This window comes from Acipenser ruthenus, chromosome 9 (assembly GCF_902713425.1).
Source record: "Acipenser ruthenus chromosome 9, fAciRut3.2 maternal haplotype, whole genome shotgun sequence".
NCBI classification, from domain to species: Eukaryota; Metazoa; Chordata; class Actinopteri; order Acipenseriformes; family Acipenseridae; genus Acipenser; species Acipenser ruthenus.
Window position 1 is genome coordinate 49,977,260 of NC_081197.1, and position 22,708 is coordinate 49,999,967.

The 22,708-nt window shown below is 38.0% G+C and overlaps 1 protein-coding gene across 1 annotated transcript; it reads right to left on the minus strand.

Moving 5' to 3' along the window:
• Window positions 1–1,625: 1,625 nt before the first annotated feature.
• LOC117405136 (zinc finger protein 654-like) lies at window positions 1,626–21,955 on the minus strand. Its single transcript, XM_034007951.3, has 9 exons — window positions 21,593–21,955; window positions 17,549–17,694; window positions 15,705–15,786; window positions 14,800–14,935; window positions 14,159–14,361; window positions 13,480–13,616; window positions 11,369–11,510; window positions 7,326–11,085; window positions 1,626–2,381 (listed from the first exon to the last, which is right to left on the minus strand). Exons 1-9 carry the CDS (start codon window positions 21,716–21,718, stop codon window positions 2,374–2,376), a joined length of 4,740 nt encoding a protein of 1,579 aa, XP_033863842.2. The 5' UTR covers window positions 21,719–21,955; the 3' UTR covers window positions 1,626–2,373.
• Between the last annotated feature and the right edge of the window lie 753 nt (window positions 21,956–22,708).

Below are 22,708 nucleotides of genomic sequence, written 5' to 3' on the forward strand. Positions count from 1 at the left end.
GAAAATGGCTATTATTCCCCACAAACTTTGCTTTTGTGACCAGGACAGTGATATTTTGAAATTTACCTATTTCCAATGAGAAAACGGGCGAATTTGTGTCTTTTCGTTCACATAAAGTCAGAAAAAAACAACATATGAATCCAAATTAACATGTATTTATACTAAAGTAATACAAAAATGACTACAAAAGATTTAGAAGTGAGTAGTTTTTCGACATTTACGATTATACTGTAAATCACTTTCACGAATCAGCCCCCAAATGTAGTCTCCCATCATGTTCTCGTTATACTGTCCATGGTAGCGGCGTTCAAAGTCCAGTATATCCTGGTGGAAGCGCTCGCCTTGCTCCTCTGAGTACGCTCCCATGTTCTCCTTGAATTTATCAAGATGAGCATCAAGGATATGGACTTTGAGGGACATCCTACAGCCCATTGTGCCGTAGTTCTTCACCAGAGTCTCAACCAGCTCCACATAGTTTTCGGCCTTGTGATTGCCCAGGAAGCCCCGAACCACTGCGGCAAAGCTGTTCCAAGCCGCTTTCTCCTTACTAGTGAGCTTCTTGGGGAATTCATTGCACTCCAGGATCTTCTTTATCTGTGGTCCGACGAAGACACCGGCTTTAACCTTTGCCTCAGACAGCTTAGGGAAAAAGTCTTGAAGGTACTTGAAGGCTGCCGACTCCTTATCTAGAGCTCTGACAAATTGTTTCATGAGGCCCAATTTGATGTGCAGTGGTGGCATCGGCACCTTCCGGGGGTCCACCAGTGGCTCCCACTTGACGTTTTTCCTCCCCACAGAGAACTCCGTCCGCTGTGGCCAGTCTCGCCTGTGGTAGTGCGCCTTGGTGTCCCTGCTGTCCCAAAGGCAAAGATAGCAGGGAAACTTGGTAAAACCGCCTTGGAGACCCATCAGGAATGCCACCATTTTGAAGCCTCCTATGACCTTGAAAAGTGCAGATATGTATCCACTTAGGCAGCTGGAACTAAACTGAACTGGTGGGCTTAAGGCCCCTGTATTTATACTACTATTTATATTACTGGAAAGTTCTAGAAAGTTCTAGAAGTTACTCCAAGTTTACTCAGCACTGAATCTATCTGGAATGTTCTGGAAAATAGGTAAATTTCAAAATATCACTGTCCTGGTCACAAAAGCAAAGTTTGTGGTGAATAATAGCCATTTTCTATACTTTTGAGGCATAAGCAATTAGGAAATAACACTTTACTACCCAGGAACAAAAAAAGAAAAAAATGGTTACACAGTGTTATCACACCGACATAGTACTGTACAGTAGGTTTAAATAAACCTTTAAAATTACTCATTATCCATGTGTTTATAATTTTTTTTTTTTTTTTAATTTTTCACATTGTGTTATTCAAACATAGGCCAGCTGATCCATATTAAATTGAGGTCTGTAAAGATGATCATCTTTCTTACGGAAAGAGAAGTGATAGCTGCTGTTCCTGTGTATATGATTGTTGTCCACTATTGGTACACATTAGCCCTGACATTTGTCTAAGTTGTTTCCCCACCTTAACAGCTAATTTTTGGCTCAATATTTCTGAGCACACGCCACTAACAGTCCTGTTTTTTTTTTTTTTTTTTTTTCTGCATCTGGTCCGAATACAACAGCTGCATTAAGACAAAAAATGTAAAATGGGGTTTGTTGCTGCAAACAGATGGTCAGAATCTGTGAGCAAATTTGAGTTCCCTGGAAAGCAGTGAAGGCCAGGGCAATTATATTTTGTATAATAAAAAGCAAGGACTACAGGAAAAGATCAAGAACACTACAGTATTATTTAACCCAAGCAGTACATATTGGAGGACTTTCCAGATCAGATGTTTTCCAAGGCAGTCCATTCTGCATGTCAGCACAATTCCTGCTACATCCCAATTGGTTCCAATACATTACAATAACTTACAACAGCACCCGATTAACTGGGTCTAGGCACTTTACAGGTGGTCGTCCTCTTGCCCCCTCCCCTCCCCCAAAAAAAGAATAATCTGATGGGGTCAAGCTTTCACCTTTTCTCCCATTTGCTTCCATTTAAATTTTAACAAACGGTGGACATGGATCTAAAGTTAAATACTTACTTTAAATATTACTTGGGGATCTGCATACAGAGAACTTGGATACCTCTGAGGTTGTGTTTGTGTGTGTGTGTTTTTTTATTAAACATGGTCTGACTTGGAACACATCTTTTGCAGTTCCCCTTCTTTCTTTGCTGTGGAGTGTTATTTGAAAAAGTGCGCTTTTTCTTATAGTCCAAACAAAGATCTTCTTAATATGAGATAGTTCTGTCATCAAAGGCCAAATCTGAACCAATGATTACTTATGGGGCACAGCATCTTCAGTCTTGGCTAGGCATGGCTCCATCAGACACCTGTTAAAAAAACAAAATAAAATAAGAACACAAAGTTACTGCACTGACCATCACTTTACAATTTGATCATATTTAATGCTGTAAAGTACCATTGCTGTGTTGACCATAAGGCTGGGAATATAATGACTGTAGCACAAAATAAATGATCTGCCAATCAGCTTTCATGGAAAGCTGTGGCAATAACAAATGAAACTCCAACCCAAACCCAACCAAAAATCAACAACCATGATTTCTTACCCTTCACAGCCATAATTATCAGTTTATATTCTGCCCAATGCTAAACCAGAACAGTAATCAACAGGCCTAAATACTGCATAAATGTGTGGTGGTTTGATCATAATGCGTATAAGTTAAGACAACCAAAAGGAACAAACAAGGGTAACCTGTTTGGGAAAGAGGAAATATATATAAAATTCTTTCAATAGATTATCAGAATTTCATTCATTCAGTCAGTTGTTGCAAAAGAATGTGATGAGTGGGGTGTTTGGGGGAAGTTTTCTGGCAATACTTAGAAAACCATTTGTTTGGTAAGTTCCAAGGCTCTCGGGAACGTGGGGACACAAGGTTTGTCGGGACTCTCAGGTTTGCAGTTGTCTGCATCCCCGGGACACGCGTCTGTCCGTCCGACATGGGCAGCCCCACTGTGGATTATTATTATTATTTTTTTAAATCATGCAGATAATACAGTTGCATTGTGTGAAGTGCAAGCTTCAGAATGCTGGCAGGCTCAAACTCCGCACAGTTGTTCCCGCTGTGGAGAACTGGAAAACATGGACCAGGGTACGTCTTAACATTAAGACTTTGTACTGGGGTTACCAGACGTCTCAGAAAAAGCGAGATTGTCCCAGTTTTCAGCCTTCATTTGTTGTCCAGACAAACATAAAACAAATTAGAATAAAATAGCAAAACCAGGACAATTTAATAATTCTACAAGAAGAAAATTGTACCATTGTGCTCAACAAGTCAACATCAGAGCAGTTCATTATTTTAAAATAAAATTCAAAAATCTTATGGATTACTCCTTTAATAATTCTGATTATGTGTTCAATAATGGATATTCTATTTAACTTCCTGGACCATGTCAAGTTTTTTTTAAATGTTATCTTGGTAGTGCCAGCAGCCAAGTTGGCCTTTTAAGTTAGTCCCTATTGTGTTTTGATTAACACAGCAATTTACATAACTGATTAAAAATATATATATATACAGTACTGTGCTGTACTGTAAGTTTTAGGCAGGTGTGAAAAAATGCTGTAAAGTAAGAATGCTTTCAAAAATAGACATGTTAATAGTTTATATTTATCAATTAACAAAATGCAAAGTGAGTGAACAGAAGAAAAATCTACATCAAATCAATATTTGGTGTGACCACCCTTTGCCTTCAAAACAGCATCAATTCTTCTAGGTACACTTGCACACAGTTTTTGAAGGAACTCGGCAGGTAGGTTGGCCCAAACATCTTGGAGAACTAACCACAGTTCTTCTGTGGATTTAGGCAGCCTCAGTTGCTTCTCTCTCTTCATGTAATCCCAGACAGACTCGATAATGTTGCGATCAGGGCTCTGTGGGGGCCATACCATCACTTCCAGGACTCCTTGTTCTTCTTTACGCTGAAGATAGTTCTTAATGACTTTCGCTGTATGTTTGGGGTCGTTGTCATGCTGCAGCATAAATTTGGGGCCAATCAGATGCCTCCCTGATGGTATTGCATGATGGATAAGTATCTGCCTGTACTTCTCAGCATTGAGGAGACCATTAATTCTGACTAAATCCCCAACTCCATTTGCAGAAATGCAGCCCCAAACTTGCAAGGAACCTCCACCATGCTTCACTGTTGCCTGTAGACACTCATTAGTGTACCGCTCTCCAGCCCTTCGGCGAACAAACTGCCTTCTGCTACAGCCAAATATTTCAAATTTTGACTCATCAGTCCAGAGCACCTGCTGCCATTTTTCTGCACCCCAGTTCCTGTGTTTTCGTGCATAGTTGAGTCGCTTGGCCTTGTTTCCACGTCGGAGGTATGGCTTTTTGGCCGCAAGTCTTCCATGAAGGCCACTTCTGACCAGACTTCTCCGGACAGTAGATGGGTGTACCAGGGTCCCACTGTTTTCTGTCAATTCTGAGCTGATGGCACTGCTGGACATCTTCCGATTGCGAAGGGAAGTAAGCATGATGTGTCTTTCATCTGCTGCAGTAAGTTTCCTTGGTCGACCACTGCGTCTACGGTCCTCAACGTTGCCCGTTTCTTTGTGCTTCTTCAAAAGAGCTTGGACAGCACATATGGAAACCCCTGTCTGCCTTGAAATTTCTGCCTGGGAGAGACCTTGCTGAAGCAGTATAAATACCTTGGGTCTTGTTGCTGTGCTCAGTCTTGCCATGGTGTATGACTTTTGACAGTAAACTGTCTTCAGCAACCTCACCTTGTTAGCTGAGTTTGGCTGTTCCTCACCTAGTTTTATTCCTCCTACACAGCTGTTTCTGTTTCAGTTAATGATTGTGTTTCAACCTACATATTGAATTGATGATCATTAGCACCTGTTTGGTATAATTGTTTAATCATACACCTGACTATATGCCTACAAAATCCCTGACTTTGTGCAAGTGTACCTAGAAGAATTGATGCTGTTTTGAAGGCAAAGGGTGGTCACACCAAATATGGATTTGATTTAGATTTTTCTTCTGTTCACTCACTTTGCATTTAGTTAACTGATAAATATAATCTATTAACATGTCTATTTTTGAAAGCATTCTTACTTTACAGCATTTTTTCACACCTGCCTAAAACTTTTGCACAGTACTGTATATATATATATATATATATATATATATACACACACGGGCTGTCAATCAATTCAAATTTTTGATTGGTTAATTTATGGGCATTAGTTGATTAATCAGTAGCAGTGGCGTGCTGTCAGAACCTTCAAGGTATTCTCTGCTGACCAGACAGTGCCAAGTAAACCATCAGTCAAATGACATTACGTTGCTTCACTCACTTGCGTACAGTGTGCTTGCTTATACTATGAAACATAATACTCTAACTATTATTTGTTCATTTGTTTGACACCTTTATCCAAGATGACTTTTTTAATTAGGTTTTTTAATAGTAGGGGTTTCCTGAAGGGGATGTGATAAGCCAATAAGACATCTGCATTTCCCCTGCATAAGTCTAAAACAACAACCAGACGCTAGAAAAAAAACAAAAAAAAACAGTTGAGGGTATTCTCCATTTCAGTTGAAGGTCTTGACTGAGTTTAACCAATAGGCGAGTCAAAGAATGTATTTTTTTTTTTTTTTTTTTTTTTAGACAGGCGATATATATATATTCTCTGCAGAAAACTTTGTTAATGCATTTGTTAGGGTTGATCTTAAAATGACAAAAGCAGGGAAAAGCGATGTTAGAGTAACACTGCATTTCCCCCTCTCTCTTACAAGCAGTGGAAGGGGCAAGTCAACACAAGAAACCACAGACAGCCATGATCAGTTAAGACAAACATACAGCTCTTGGTTAATTTGTGTTATTGGTGCAGCCTCTCAAGCTGACATGACACAGCACATCCTACTGGCTCATGTAAACACAGTTTCGTAAACGTGGATTTCATAGACCCTTTTTGCTGGTGGCGATATTAGACACTAACCACAGCAATGAAATTCTTACAGATACAGCGTGTTGTTAGTACCACGATTGTGATGCATCTGTCTCTTACTACACCTGCCTAAGCAGTGCCCAGATATAAACGTGTAATTTGCCCCTTCCACTACTTGTAACTGATGGATTAACAAAGTTTTTTGCAAATAATGTCCTTACTTTTGAGGAGAGTGAGTGTATATTGAATCTGGTGTAAAAATGACAGGAATCTGCCCAATCCCAACTCGATATGTTTGACCCGCCTACTTCTTGCCTCAGGACTGGTTAATATGGGGATTCTTACACATGATTGATACTCACATGCATTTGACTGGTGTTCTTGTTTGATTATAAAATGTTGTTTTTTTATTCGTCACCAATTTAAGAACTGTATCAGTAAAATTACAATTGTTTTTAAATGTATTTTTTAAAGACACTATATGCTAACAGTTCTGGACAATTTATTTTTACACTACATTCTCAAAAAAAAAATTTCCCCGATATCTTATGAAAACTAGTAACCTTACTTTATACTTTATTGGGACCCCAAAAGTTTCCTGTGGGACTTTCAGTTTTTTTAGTTGCGAGTCCTGGACCTTCAGTGGGAAAATACTTGAGAGCCCTAAGTTTATTCATTAGCTGTGTTCAATTCATGACCACTGCTTATGTACTAAAGACATGCATACATATATATGGTACCACATAGGTGCTGGTTAAGCTCCTTACACAACATAACCCGATCTCTTTACAGCTTGTGGGAAAATTAGAAAATCTGTATGGATGAATACAAACCAAAACAAGGAGAGCACATCTAACACAATCTTAATTAAAATCTGTTGATTCTTAGGCCGTCACTCCGATTTGCTCAAACTGGGCATTACTGGTACTGGATTACTGGTACTGTGTCAGACCATTTTTTGGTTTTTTTGTTTCAATTAATAATCGGTAGCCGCAAACAAATATTACCCCTTACTGGAGTGTAGACAACCAGACATACTTTTGTTCCTTTTTATTGTTGGGGACTCCTAAACACATTATATTTTAGTATACTGTAAAGCCTAAATATTTGTGACCAAAATATTTGGAGAATCACACCTATAAAACTTACTTTGCTCCACAAATGTTAGCAACCAGTTGCAATATACAAATTATGTATTGTTAGTGGAATTTGATATTCGTGCCAAAAATGTTTGCATTTAATTTTTTTTCCATATGCGAATAAAACACATAAAAGGCTTGCAAATATTTGTGGATTTACAGTATTTTCATACTGCTGATACAGTTCACTACATTAGGGAAAAAAAAAATAAATTACTTACTTTCTTCATCTGAATCAAATCCAAATAGCGTCTTACATTTGTTTTGTGCAAGATGACTCTCCAGTGTTTCCACGTCACTGAATATAGTGAAGCACTTGCTACACCTGTGCCTCTGAACACTTTTACTCACTACCATTTCTGATCTAGTAGCTTTAGATTCTGCCTTTGGAGACAATGTTTTCCTCCGTTTAGGCATGCTAATGTACTGTTCATCAAGGTAGGCCGAAGGTGGCGGTCTGACAAATGGTCTCTTTGAGACACAACCATAGGGGGTTGTTTTTTCCCCGCATGTCTTCTCCTTTTTGGATTGTGCCTTGGATATGGGACCGGTATCTTTTGGAGCACCATCAACATGGGGAGACTGATGTTCAGGTGTCTTTTGGGTAACAGTCACTTGGGTTTCGGGAGGATCCGGTTCCTTTTTTTCTACTTCCACTTTGCTTTCTGGTTGATCGGGTTTCTTCTCAACCGCATCCACTTTGCTTCCAGTTTGATCTTCTATGGAGGTCTTCTCCTCTCTGCTGTGACCATTCAAGAGCTGCTCTCTTGAAACAGAAGCAGAACATCTATCTTCCAATATGTCTGTTTGGTCTACAGAGCTTGCCACTGGCAAAACTTTTTCGTTTAGATTTGCATTCGTACTGGGTTTCATGACTGTACATTGTAAGTAAGTCTTTGTAGACTCTTTTCTCATCTTCCAAGTTGGGTCCTCGACTGGTTTTGTTTTATTTATCACCAGGGAACTTTTATGCACACCAGGGCTGGGTCCTGAGGTGGTTTCAGAGACAGTTTCTAAGACAGGTGAAGAGGTTTCCTCCGAGGCCCCTCTTACTGTTTTGTCAGAATAATGCTGACACTCGTGATCGTGAAGTGAGGAGAGTTCAGAAAAAATCTCACAGCAGCCATCAACTGCACACTGTGCCTGTAACACTGTGTGGCTCTTTACATGAGCAAGAAGTTCACCAGCGGTCTTGAACCGCTCACTGCAGTTTAAATGCAGACAAAAGTACTTCTTACTGTCTGTGTGTCTGTTGAGGTGGTCAAGGAAATGCTTGGAATCCATAAATTCTCTTTGGCAGTACCAGCACTTTCCTTTGTGTAACTTCATGATATGCTCTTTGACTTTCATGTCTTCTGGATGTGCCTTTCTTGCATGTTTAATGACAATCCACCTTTCATTATAAGTCTTTGAACATCCCTGAGCAGGACAACTAAATTTTCTTTTCTCTTTCCTAGATTTCTTTTGCTTAATAACAGTTCCGTTAGCTCTTTTAACTAGACACATATCTTTACTGGACTTTGCATCTTCTGTATTTTTGTCATTTGAGCTTAGTGGGGGACTACTCAAACAGCTGTTTGGACTACTGTCTGGGTTTTCAGAAACAATGTTATTTTGTTTATCTGTGTAGTTTTCAACAGCAGCAACTGACTGCCTGTGATTTTTATGCTGATTTTTTGGTAGTACAAGTTCAGAAAAGGCATGTTCAAAGTCCTCTGAAGTTCCATTTTCAACGGGAGTGCATGCATTTGGCAGTTGACCATCAGGGGAGTGTTTTAGTTTTATTTTCTTCATATGATCTTTCAGATGTTTTTGCAAGCATACCCGCTGTTTAAACTTTCGGCCACACATTGCACATGAATATGTACCCTTACGCGCATGAATCAATGCATGCCTTATGATATGGCCACCAAGAAATTCCCTGTTGCACAATATGCAGAGAGTCTTTGGAACACTATGGTCTGTTTTGGGTGAACCAAGATGCGAGTTGTCTTTCTGGGCATTTTTAATGACTTTCTGTCGATTCCGCAGTCGCAGTACAGGTTGTTCAGCACACAGAGTTTCTTCTTGTTTAAAAAGGTCATCTGCTGTTTTATCTGGTATTATAACAGCACTTTCTTGTGACCTTTCAGGTTCTACCACAGTGTATTTTGACTTATCTGGTTCTTCAATACTGCATTCTTGAGACCTATCCAGTTCAACAACAGCATATTCTCGTAACTTATCTGGTTCTTCAATACTGCATTCTTGAGACCTATCCGGTTCAGCCACAGAGTACTCTTGAGACCTATCCGGTTCAGCCACAGCGCATTCTCGTAACCTATCCGTTTCAGCCACAGCGCACTCTTGCAACCTATCTGGTTCAGCCACAGCGCATTCTTGCAACCTCTTTGGTTCAGCTACAGCATATTCTCGTAACCTATCCGGTTCAGCCACAGCGCATTCTTGCAACCTATCCGGTTCTTCAATGCTGAATTCTTGAGACCTATCCGGTTCTACAAAAGTGCATTCTTCTGATATTTTCTGTTCTGCCACAGTGCATTCTTGCAACTTATCCTGTTCTAAAAGGGGACTTTTCGGTTTTACATTCAGATTTAAGACAGAGCCTTCTTGTGCCCTCTTCGTTTCTATAAGGGGAAGTTCTGGTTTAGAATCCGATTTAACGACAGATCCTTCTTGTGTCCTTAAGGGTTCTAGTTTTGTATCTAGTTCTGCAACAGGGCCTTCTGGATTGCTGGCCGATTCCATCACTCGGCCTTCTAGTTTTGCATTTGGTTCTACGACAGCTAACTCAGGTGCCACATTAGCTGGTTTCTCAGAGTCATCTGGCATCTTATCTGGCTGTTTGATGGGATCCTCTACTGTCTTTTCACCTCGTTCTTTGACTAAAACTTCTGGTGCTCCATCCAGCTCCTGAACAGGGTGTTCTGCTATCTTAAGAAGTTGCTTGACATGATTTTCTGGTGCCTTCTGACCAGGTTGTTCAACAGGTCCTTGTGCGCTCTCGTCTGACTGTTTCATGGAGTCTTCTGGAGTCACAACCTGATGTTTTGGTGACTTTGTATTCAATTGGTTGATGGAGACTTCTGGCGTATGCATTTGTTTTACAGGGTGTTGTGGAGACTTATTTTCCAGATGTTTTACACACTCTTGTGCTTTATCAGGTTGTCCAACAGGGTGTTTTGGCGACTTTTCCATTTTTTGGACAGGCTCCACTGCCATCATATGATGCAGTCTGACAGAATGCTTTTGAGACTTTTTAATCCGTTGACTGGCAGTGTGCTTCTGTGTTTTCTTTTCATGCAGCTTGGCTTGGCCTTCTTGAATTATATCAAGCTGTCTGAGTGAGCGTCTTAGTGATTTCTTATCTGTTTCTTTGAGTCTACGTTTCCGCGACTTCTTTTGAACTTTTCTGACATTGTCTTCTGCAGCAAAATCAAGCCGTCTTGCCCATCGTCGGGATGACTTTTGATCTGCTTTTTTAACATGGTGTTTCAGTAACTTGTCCTCTTTGACATGGTGTGGCGGTGACACTCTTGGGTACAGCACATTAGGGTCCACTAGAGGCAGCTCATCCTCTTCTACAGTTTCACTGAAGGTAAACAATAATGCTTTGTCACCCATTAGGGACATGCATTTTTTCTTCAGCATAATAAGGTTCCAAAACTCTGGGTCAAAGTACAATCCTTTTTTTAAGATTTGGAGTAACTCAAAACGTACTTGATTTTTAACCAGATTGTGATCCACATGATACTCCTGATCTGGAAAAGTATACAGATTATAGACTGTGGTATAAGCTTCCACACTGCGTTCCAGAAAAAAAACTGCGAGGGCACAAGCTCGACAAACCTCCAAGTCATTTGGCAAAAGATAGGCAATGATTTTATAGACCAGGGATTTAGTGTTTGGATCATCGTGGTGGTCCATATTCAGAGTGCAAGCACACAGTTGCACACAAACCTGCAAGCCTTCATCTCCAAGCTGAAAAACAAACAAAAAGGAACAGCATTTAAAATTAGCTAATGAATATAAATACACAATTGCAAATTAAATCACACATTTAATTTGCACCTCTAAGCTATAAATGTGATGAGCGGTTTTGTTAAGTGAACTGAAAAAAGTCAGAACAGATGTGAAAATCCATCAACATTAACGATTTCCATAAAGATTCACAAACCCATCAATTTCATACCCTACAATTTCTTTCCAAGTTTAATAAAAAAATCATTTTTAAAATAAATAAAAATCAGAAAATAGCACTTACTTCAGTTTCAATGGCCTTCATGAAAGGAAAAATCATTTTAACATTCGTTGCTGCCAACAAAAGCTGTTGGCATTCTTCTAAAAAGTCCTGTTTGGAAGAATTAGCTCGAAGCTGAAGCTTGCTCCATATGAAGATAAGGTCCCTGCAAGCAAGCCAAAAAACAGGTTTATTTATGCAGGATAACTTAGGGAAGTTTCTTGCAGAAATCTGGTCAAGCAACTGGATCTTTACACTATGCAAAGCAAAACCCACAATCTCAGAAGGATGGATCCTCCTAATAGCACATTCACTAGGGTGTTAATAGTTTAGAGTTTCAACATTTAAACATTACAGGGGATTAACGTTTGGAATTTGACTTTCTAAATGTTGTCAATTTTGAATACCTTATATACATTTTTGGGAAATATTAAACATAATCCTACACCCATACCACAAACAGGAGTTATTTGGGGGGGGGGGGGTTAAAAAGGCATCAAGTCTTTTTGATATGTTTATGATTTAATCAGGTTACAATTTAATAGCAGCTGATGATAGCAATAAACTCAGAATGTTTATATTTTAGATACAATTATGTCTTGAAGTTTTTGTTTTTAACCAATAACCAAAAAACACCCCTGAAGATCTATTTAGAAGATTCAGGTTTGGGCAATATATTTTAAATAATGTCAATTATTTACTACTCTCTTTGTACGTAAAGAAAACGGCTTTCAGAAGGCGGGCAGTGTGCAAAGACATTGCCACTGACCAATCATTTTGTGCATCATTTGCTTGTGCAATGGGCAAAAACCACAAACCCAAACAAACCAGCAACATGACATCACCAGTAACTTTTTATGCTGTTTTGGTTTAACTGATGAACCGAAAAAGTTATTGTAAATATAAAACTGCTGTACAGTTATGCTTCTAAGTTTTTCTTGTGTACAACAAGTGCCTAATTACTAACATTGTTATTATAGCTACATAAATGTCAATCAGATATAAATGTTAAAAATATAAATAACTTATTGTATGCAGAGATTAAGTTCTACAGTACGCTATAGTCATACGATGTGGTGGACAGAAAAAAAAACAAAAACAAAAACAAAACATGAACTGTAGTGTGATAGATACGTGGGTGGATAATGGGGTGTAAAATGAAATCTGTTATTTCTCACAATTCTAAGATTCAAAATGCATTCAGAGTTCTGCATTGCCGGAATCCTAATGTGGACATCCTCACTTCAACACAGTCCTTTAACATTTGTATATCTGTATTATTATTATTATTATTATTATTATTATTATTATTATTATTATTATTATTATTTATTTCTTAGCAGACACCCTTATCCAGGGCGACTTACAATCGTATTACTGAAACATACCTTCATTCCATGTATTATAGAAACTGAAAATGGACGTGTTTGAGTGGTGTTTATTTTTAATAACCGAAAATAACCGATTTTGCCAAATAAAAGCTGCTAAAACCGCACCAAACTGAACAAAAATTTAAGCCCTAGATAGAATGCAAGTGTTGTGCATGGAACTGGTGACTGCACCTTTACTTGTGTACAGTTATATGAGATACAGCCTGCTATAGCTGGCATCCTAGTGTTAATTAGTGAAGTCCTGATCTGAGAGCTGTAACACAGCCAACTATGTTTACATGCTATCATGTCGATATAATGCACTAATGATTTTAAAAAAAGCAGAGCCAGGGAAATCCCCCCCCCCTCCCCCTCCCCCTCCCCCTCCCCCCTCCCCCTCCCCCCTCCCCCTCCCCCCTCCCCCTCCCCCTCCCCCTCCCCTTCAAATTAAAACATGTGATATGCTGGCTTTTTTTCTTTACATACTGACATCATATTGACATGTTTTTAAAAGAAAAGGCAGCATTTTATGTGTTGCATGCGCCAATGCCGCATAACCGCAAAAAAAAAAAAAAAAAAAGTTGCCAAAAAGTTTTTTAAGTTGCATTGGAATCATTTTAGTCGCAGTATGGAAAAACTGGAATGACTCAAAGTGTTACACAATGCAAGTCTTACACAACTCCCTGCTAGTGATTTAAACTGTGACAGTATTTTGTGGTCTTGGATCAACATGAAGTGGCAATAATGCCGATTATAAAAACTTACCAGATATAGTACATGTTTCCAGTCTCAAGCTGCTGAATGAGGAATGCTCTGCACAGACCCAAAAGCACTTCATCCTTCTCCTCTCTTTCAGCATTACAGATGATTTCAACAGCATCCTTACTGTCGATCCCGGCCATCTGTGGGGACAGGGAATATGGTTTAGTTGATAGAGAATGTTCTGTAAAGCTTGGTGTGGATATGCAGCACTAGTGTCATGACCCCCAGCTAAACTATATATTTAAAAGTGGTTTCAATAAATGTAGCATAAAAGTGTCATACAAGAATACCATTTCTAATTCAGGTTCAAGTCTATTAACAGACAACCATTCTCAGCTTCTAGCTTTACTATTTTGAGAGATATGGGGCACTAAAAATTAAAGATGAGATTTAGGGTGACATCCATTATTCCTCAAGTATCTGAAGTAAAACTATTTTTCAGTCAGTACATGGATAGGATGCAGAACATTTAGTGAAAGTTGTGTAAATCTGACATGACCTGACCATCATTATGTCTCTTTGCAGATGTGACATTTAGAGGTTACTTTTACTTTAGGACTGGGAGAAATGACTTATTTGTATCCAACTACTTTGGATATCTGAACTTATTATGGAGCTCTGAGGTGGCTCAAAGTAAAAAAGGCCCTATTATTTGACTATAGTGTCTATATAACATACACACCTCCTTGTGAAGATGGTCACGTAAAGATGCCTTGAAAAGGCATGTTAAATACGCTTGATAGAAGTAGAGGTTTGTGCCGACTTCAGGATGGGGTATGCAGCACTTGGAGAGAGCCACTGCTTCTTGAATACGCTCACAAGCAAGCAAATATCGGACTCTGATTTCAAAAAATGCTGGGATTTCAGAGTTCAAGTACATGTCCACTGTTAAAAGAATACAAATAAGACATACCATTTTAGAATAGTAGTGCGCAAGCATAGAAAAACTGGTATGTGTTCCAAAGCAAAATTATTGATAAACTGAATCATTGTATGGAGAAAATCTAAAGTAAACCCTAATCAGCGTAGCAGAGTTTCAATGGGCAATTGAATCAAAACATTTCTTATTTTCCACTACCAGAATTTCAGCACAAAATATTTTTATATTTTATAGATAAATAGATAGCTATTGATTTTGAAGTAGTAAACAAAAGCATTAAGGGTTCTACAAAGGAAGCACTAAAATGATGAATTTCATGAAAAAGGTATAACCAACTTGCATTCACAGACATTTTCAGCACCGTACTCCAATAATCCCTAACACAGCTAACAAACACAAGAGTTAAGCAACTATAACATGGTTTAAATGCTAAGAAACCATACCTGTTTCCTGAGGTTGTGGAGTTTCTTTGAGGACTGCCTTCAACACTGGGTTTTCCCACGGACCTCCTTCTTTAATTATTTGCTTCACCAGCTTTAAGTACACGTTTTTGTATCTTGCTAAAGTAGTGTGACATTCCTGAAATATATTAGGTAAAAATGGTTAAGAAAAATAATCTTAATGCAAAACACTAAGAGGGTAGTCAAATTTCAAACAGCTCAACATTACTCAAGCGCACATTGTTATACACTTGGGGCTATATTCATAAAAGATGCCTGTAATTTCTGGCCTTAAAAAAATATTACGTTTTATGTGATTTATATAAAAAAATATTATGTTTTATGTGATTTATAAAACTACTGCCTGGTTATTTTACTGGCCAGTACTGGTTTTTGATGCGATTTACCGTCATAGATTGTTACCGAGAGATTGTATCTAAACCAAATGTCAGAGGTATGCAAATGAGCTGTCACATATAGGAGGCTGTGTGGTCCAGTGGTTAAAGAAAAGGGCTTGTAACCAGGAGGTCCCCGGTTCAAATCCCACCTCAGCCACTGACTCGTGTGATTTAAAAAAAAACCCAAAAACACATTTATATGAACATAATTTAGATATTTTATTTAACATCATGTGATAAAAGAAACTACAAAATGATATTGCAAGAGTCTACTGGAAGCCATAACAGTATTACAATATTTAATGTTAGATTTCAATATGATCAATACATGTGTCCGTTTTTCGTTAAGTATATGGAAAACGACAAAGTGGAATGTAATTCAATATGTTAACATAACATTATTCAGCAGGTTTCATTCAATTTATGAGGCAAAATTTGTTAATTCTATAGGGGGGGATGCAAAACATCTGGCCACAGCTGTACATACGCACACACACACACACACCTTACCTGAAATGACTCAATAATATCTTTCAAAGGATCCTCAAGGAATTCATCCTTGCCAAAGAACAGCAGCAGCTCAAAGAAGCTCCTGTCAAAATGACCAAAATAATCAATTAATTTTCAACAACCCCAATACAGTACTTGTTTATTTATTTATTTATTTTTAAAATAAAATTAAGTCCTGCAAATGTATATTTGCAAAATGAATACAATAAATGTAAAAAAGAAACTGTAAAATTACAGAAAAAAAAGTTAAACTGACTATTGTGTGCTGGATTTCAAAGCTATTTACATCAAATTACAATTGGTTATCAAAACAGAACCAACAGTGACATTTGATTCAGGGATTGTTAGCATTCTTAATTTGTTTTTATAATTGTAGTTGGTGTTTTTCCTTTCAGAAGAAAAAAATTAAACCTGTAATAAAAAAGAAAATTGTTTTTTGGCAACACGCCCTTCCCATTGTTTCTCGTATTTTTATTACAATTCCAAGAAACAGCATACAACTGAGTTTCTCCCAGTACAGTTATCAACACAAACCCAAAACAGAGTACTGTTTTACTTGTACTTCTGCAGAAAAAAACTCTTGTAGAACTCTAATCTGGATGAAGCTGCAAGTGAACCAAACAAAAATTTGAATTTGCTTGAATTTTTCAGGTGTGAAATGAACCGAAGCAAACCTGAAAACAATTAGGGGGCTTTCACACTTAGTTCGTTTGGAGAGGATAATTTGCACTAGAGTTCAGTCAAAAATATTAGTTTTGCATCAGAGTGTGCACCAAAGAGGACTAGGATTCCCCTGAAAGGGTGGTCTTGGGTCGATTGAGGGGGAACTGTAATGCGTTTCCCACTCAAAGTCGGCCAGTGTGGAAGCAATCGCGTTAGAATTCACAATGCAACACAAACCGAAACGACTGGTGGTGATGTAATGCATAACCCACAGTTCAATGCATGGGCAGAACCTTCCATATTTAGTAAGATATCATTTTGGTCACGTGCACAAATCCAGACGATCAGATTCACTTAAACCGCAGTGTGAAAACAAACGCATTCTGGTGCAATTACAGTCGAGAGGGTGAACTTGAACTCACTTGGAGGAAAAATGCAGTTTGTTTGAGATCTTCTGGTGTGAAACCAATCAAAGCAAAATTGCAACATTTTAGTTGGTTTGCAATTTAATTCTAAATCTGATCTTCATAAACGAACTAGGTATGAAAGGGCCCTAGTTCACTTGCAAGTGAACCTCTATTCGAATCACTTGCAAGTGAACTAGGTGTGAAACTGCCCTTTAGTAAAGGATCAGTTCTATAGGCAATGTTTACAAGGATGTAACAGACTGGCTGGAGTATAAATGGATCACATCAATTTGGTTAAGAATTGGTCCACAGAATTTACAAGTTTTTAATCCTAGCCTAAAAGCAGGGCTGGACAAATCCACCATCCCTGTTCCAAACTGTTTAAACACCTTGTTTGTATTTACTACTATAGTGATCTGGTGCCAGTATTGTAAACAATCATGCACTGGCTAAACCTGCTCTGAAGCAGTCAGAATTGCACTAGTTGCATACACAAAGCATAATACAGTAAATCACATAATACCTCTGTGTAAACCATTTTAAGGGTATGCGCTGGTATAATGTATATTTGTATTTCTCTATTCATAGCAGATTAATGTATGTACCAAGGCAATGTCTATTGCAAGCATGTCCTGTAACATATTCAAAACTATGTGTAAGTGTGGAGTTAACTTGATCAAGCACAACCTTGAACACTGCAAGTATTCCATTTGAGACCCGCTAAAATATACTCTAAATATTATGCAACAGAAAAATAAAAGAAATTGTACTTACAAAGCCAGGCTACTCAAAACATATTGTATTTGCTCACATTCAGCTGGGAAGGTGGCAGTGCCTTTGGTGAAGCAGCAGAGAGCAGTTTGGAACACCTGCAGCTGAGGCAAAGGTACCTGCCATCTCCCTGCATACTCTTCAACTACCTGTTTAAAAACAGACAACAAAAAACAACATTATACAACCAGGCTGCTGAATCTGGCCTTTATCTGCTAGATGTATTAGCTACACCAAGCACTCATTTTATGCAAAGAGCACTACTGTAGATAACTCTTATTATGGGAGCTGATTAGTTTGGGGCACCACCTACACTTTTCCCCAATCAGAACTACACTAGGGGTGCTAGATTCTGTTTAACGTAATAAAAAGTTTAAACTTTTAAAAATACATAGTTTAAAAGTCAAAATAAAAACATTTTGAAAAGACGCTGTGTAAGGAGGGTAGTATGCGTCCCCCTCGATGTGCGGTCTCGACAGCAGGAGAAAAACAGAAGTCGGCCATCTTGAGAGAAGCACGTTACCTGCAAGGGCTCTGAGCATTTTAAAATAAATAGCGTTTTATAAATTACTGCATATATGTCTATATATATAGGTATTTTACATCGGCTTTTCTGCTCTCCTTAAATGCAACTGATACCTGTTAATCCATTTGTGTATCACAATCACAACTGAGAAACGCGTTAATAGGAAAACTGGTTTAATTTACTTTTTTTCTGTGAAACCACTAAATGGGCTTTTAAATCCTAAGTTACTAAAATTACTAAATTAAGACCTATAAATAAATGTATAAAAACAGTGACGCAATATGAAATAATAAGAGCATCGGCGGTACGATAATGATCTGTTTTGATTATCTGGCTCAACAAAAGACATTAAAGTTGAATCCAGTATCCTCCACAATTGAAATTGGTTGCATGCCATTTGCGATCGTCTCAAATAATCAACCGTGTTATGTTTTCAGCCCAAATTTTATCGGATTTCCTAACATTTCGCTTGCATGTCTGGGCCCCACCTCCTCCACGCTAGATCAAGCTTCAGTCGAAGACTAGTCACGTGACAAAAAGCATGCTGGACATTGGGAGGTGAATATCCAATGACGATGATGCCACATGACAAAGGAGGGAAGTAATAATAAAAAAAAAACTGGAGTAGCTGTTATTTGTAGACAACCGTTTCTTAATAAAATTAAAAACGTTTGACACTTTACTAACGTTTAAACTCTAAACAATTTACACCCCTAAACCATACAGTACACTCCTTACCCCAACATTACCCTTTCACATACAAACTTTGGGTACTATTCACAAATATTTACAGAATAGTCACAAAACTTGTTAGACTGGTTGACTGTTCTAGACTAATTTAATAGTCTAGAACAGGGGCTTTCAACTGGGTGTACGCATATACCCCTGGGGGTACTTCTAAGGGTCACAGGGGGTATGCAGGACGACTCGTAAATGCAAATAAAAATTAAAGTACAAAAAAATAAGGTTCTTGAATTGATTTTTTTTTTTTTTACAGTATTATATAATAGTTCTAAACCGCTGTGCATAAATATTTCACTTTTGTTTATCAGCTTAAAGTTAATCGCTGAAGAAAAAATAAATAAATAAAAAACACAGAATCTATCACGTCCGTACTTTTTATCTGTACGCATGCATGACTTTGATTGAGTGGATTTCCACTCCGATATGGGTGGGTGAAGCCGAGGTCTGGTGATTCCGCCTATGGCGAGCACTCTGAGCTGCTCATTAACTTTGCTGTTTTCAACTTGCAGTATAATTGAATACTAATCAGTGAAGCACACTCATTCTACATATTTTAAAAGTATGAATGTTCTGGTAAACATACATAATAATCACAATACTCATTTTTATGTTTTTTGTTTTAATTTATTAGGCGCGGCTGCATTTTACTAGAAATAGCGACAGGTTGAATTTGTTTTCGGAGTCTGAAATGGATACATTTCTTACTTGCAAAAGAAACGAAGGAAGAAAACATAAGAGTACAGAAGGTGCAAAGCAACAGAAAGTTATACTGAATCCCTTTGGATAACTTATGTTGACTTTAATAAAAAAGTGTATCAATGTTAGTTACTATAGTTTTATGTTGAGGCTAATGTTTTTGATATTGTAAACATTTTAAATGGCACACAATTGTGCGGAGATGTGAAGTAAATGGTAGCGTGATAAACATTTACAGTGCAGACTATTTTGTTTTATTTATAATAATGCTGAATAGAAACTGAATACAAGTGTTTCCAAAGAGATTTACAAATACTATCTTAATCCAAAGACATGTAATTAAAAGTTTTAAGAATTAAGCCGACTGTTTGGTAGTCTGTCCTAAACCAGCAGTTTGTCAGTCCCAAACTGTAGTGACAAAAAATATATATTAAATAAACAAGGGAGAAAAAAAGAAATGTGTTAATCAGATTATTCTGCCTTTTATTGCAATTGTGGTAACATGCAAATCGAGTGAAAATTGTAAAGGGGTGCTTGAGCTGAAAACTCCAGACAGAAGAGGTACAGTTTCCAAAAAAAGTTAAAAACCTAGCTTGTCTAGAAGATTCAGCCTGAAAAAAAAAAAAACACTCTTCAAAAAGTTAACTGGTGCAGAAAAACATGATTTACAGAAAAACTAAATGGGACCTGTGAGAATGTCATTACAACAGTTGGTCAATTTAAAGTTGTTTGTTTTGTGCACAAAAACGCAATAAAACTCTTTACACTGGTGAATATGTAATCTGTGGTCACCATGGCAACTCAAGAAACAATTTCGACTGACTAGTTCATAGCTGATACATGTATATGTGTTATCACCATCTTCAAGGGATACATTTCTTTAGTTTAATATTATAATACCAACATCTGAAAAACGGACTTGTCCATCTTGATCACTTGATTTATTTATTTATTTTTGTTCCGTCTTCGACCTGAACCGATTCGTAATTGTTTTTAAAGGTTGCATATTTACCTGCGTGCAAAATTGCATTTCAACGTCAGATACTGGCACACCAATTTGCATGACGTTTCCTGCCAACCTATTTTTATCATTGTTCTATATATCCTAGTATTCAGCTTCGTGTAGACCAAAAGGTTGAAAAGCGCTTTTTATTTATAAATAATGGCAAGTTTGTGCCTAGTAATGAAAGTTATTTACGTATTAATTTTTAAGAATTAACATTCAATTAAAGAATAAAATCAGTTCCATGTAGAAGCTGTCGCACCATTCAAGACAAGAAAAATATATATATAGAAAACAAATGGCAAACCATTATTAAATTGTTCACCAGACTATGTTTAGAAATAACTCCTACTTTCGCAACAGTGATAAATTTACAGTCAATACGGTACTGCCCCCACACCGCTGCAAGACACCTCACTCAAGCAAAACAAACTGGGAATACAGCGCAAATCCAACAGAGTAAATCGTATGAAAGCAAATTGAATGGTCTGCTTCTCTGTATGGGCAAAATGGGAAGCTAAAAAGCTTTTATCCGGGTATTTCACTACAGGACTCTCCGAGCATTACTCCATATCACCACAGCCTCACAATGAACGTAACAAACTTGACCGTTTATACACACACTCAAAATTCAGAATGTTGACAAAAATAGTTTACATCTATAAATTAGTATAATCTCGAGTGTGCTACCGACTATCCTTGGCCCTAAAGTTAATGTAACCAACAGGCGAGAACGAAACAGGGCAGGGAGCTTTTAAATTTGGGCAATGGCATTTAACTGTCACAATCCACTGTTTTTTTCTTTCTTTCTTCACCAGACTCTGAGACGATGGTAGTTATATTGTAAAAAGTGCAATAGGAATTTCAAGAAGGAGGTATGTGATAATTAATTAAACGAAGAGGGGTAAAACTACTTTAAAAAAAAAAAAAAAAAGCAAGACAAACTACAAAGGGAATCACAAGAAAGTAAACATTAACAAGAATCCCAAAACGGGGGGAGGGGAGGGAAGGGAAGGGAAGGGGCTCTTAAATTGACCAGTCTTGGCGCACAGACCGCGTTCGCTGTTTATGAATTTACCTGGCAGAATTTGAAACAGTAATACTTGCTCGGTAGCCCGTTTTCGTCTCTCACGCCATGTTCAAGAGAACTCTCCAGTTCCTCTCTCAGTCTCTCAGATTCATGATCACTCTCCTCTTCCGCCATGCTGCTCGTCCCAGCTTGCGCGTACAACAACCACCTAAGCCCTCAGCAAACCTCGCTTCCGTACCGCCCACCTGCAGACCGTGTATTGGACTGATGAGCCATCAGTCAAAAGACTGTGCTCGCTGTGGTGGCCTTTGATTGGACATAACTAGACATCAATCACCTAAAAAGGCGTCCTGCTACTTGCTGCCCCGCGGAACGAGTACTCTGATTGCACAGAACTCACACTGAACCTCCGTTTACCCCCGAAGAGCCGAATGCTTTGTTAAAAGCGTCGTATTGGAGGATTATAAAGGTCAATCAAAATCTGTCACTCAATTATTATTATTATTTTTTTTTACATTTTACGTCCCTTCTGATTGGCCAAGATTTGTTAATTGATTAGTTTAGCCTAGTAGTACAAAGTAAGGGGGGTGGGGTCCGAATTATTTGTATTGTTAATCACAATCAAATGTGTGTTTGCAACAATAATGTAATCAAATACATTCATTCAAAAAGTAGTTACTGGAAATAGTACGATTTATATGCAACAATGAAACAATTTAGCAGTTAAAATAAGAGCTACGAAGACCATGTGTTTCTCGCTAGTTCTTTTTAACTGTCCATTTTCGTTTTAAACAGAAATGGTCCACGGTAGTTAATGCTTTGTGAAATATGATGTTATCTTCTGTGTAAATTACCTGCTCAGATAAAGTACAGTAAATAATAAAAAAATACACATTTCCTAATGCAAAAAAAAAAAAGATTCTTGATCTGATAATCATGACGTCATTGCACGCAGGTGTATCATCCTCAATTTGTGGTACTGTCTCATCAGTTTGCCTTCTTTTCATGCGTATCCCCACATTTCTGTTTTTGGTAGAATCGTTTAAATGCCTGGTCCCCGAGCTTTTGGAAAACACGCTTCTCTGCGGGTACGAACAGAACGCTTTCCCTTCTCCGCACGCGCTGATTCATCTGTCATTAGCCATGTAACGCAGAACGGGCCTG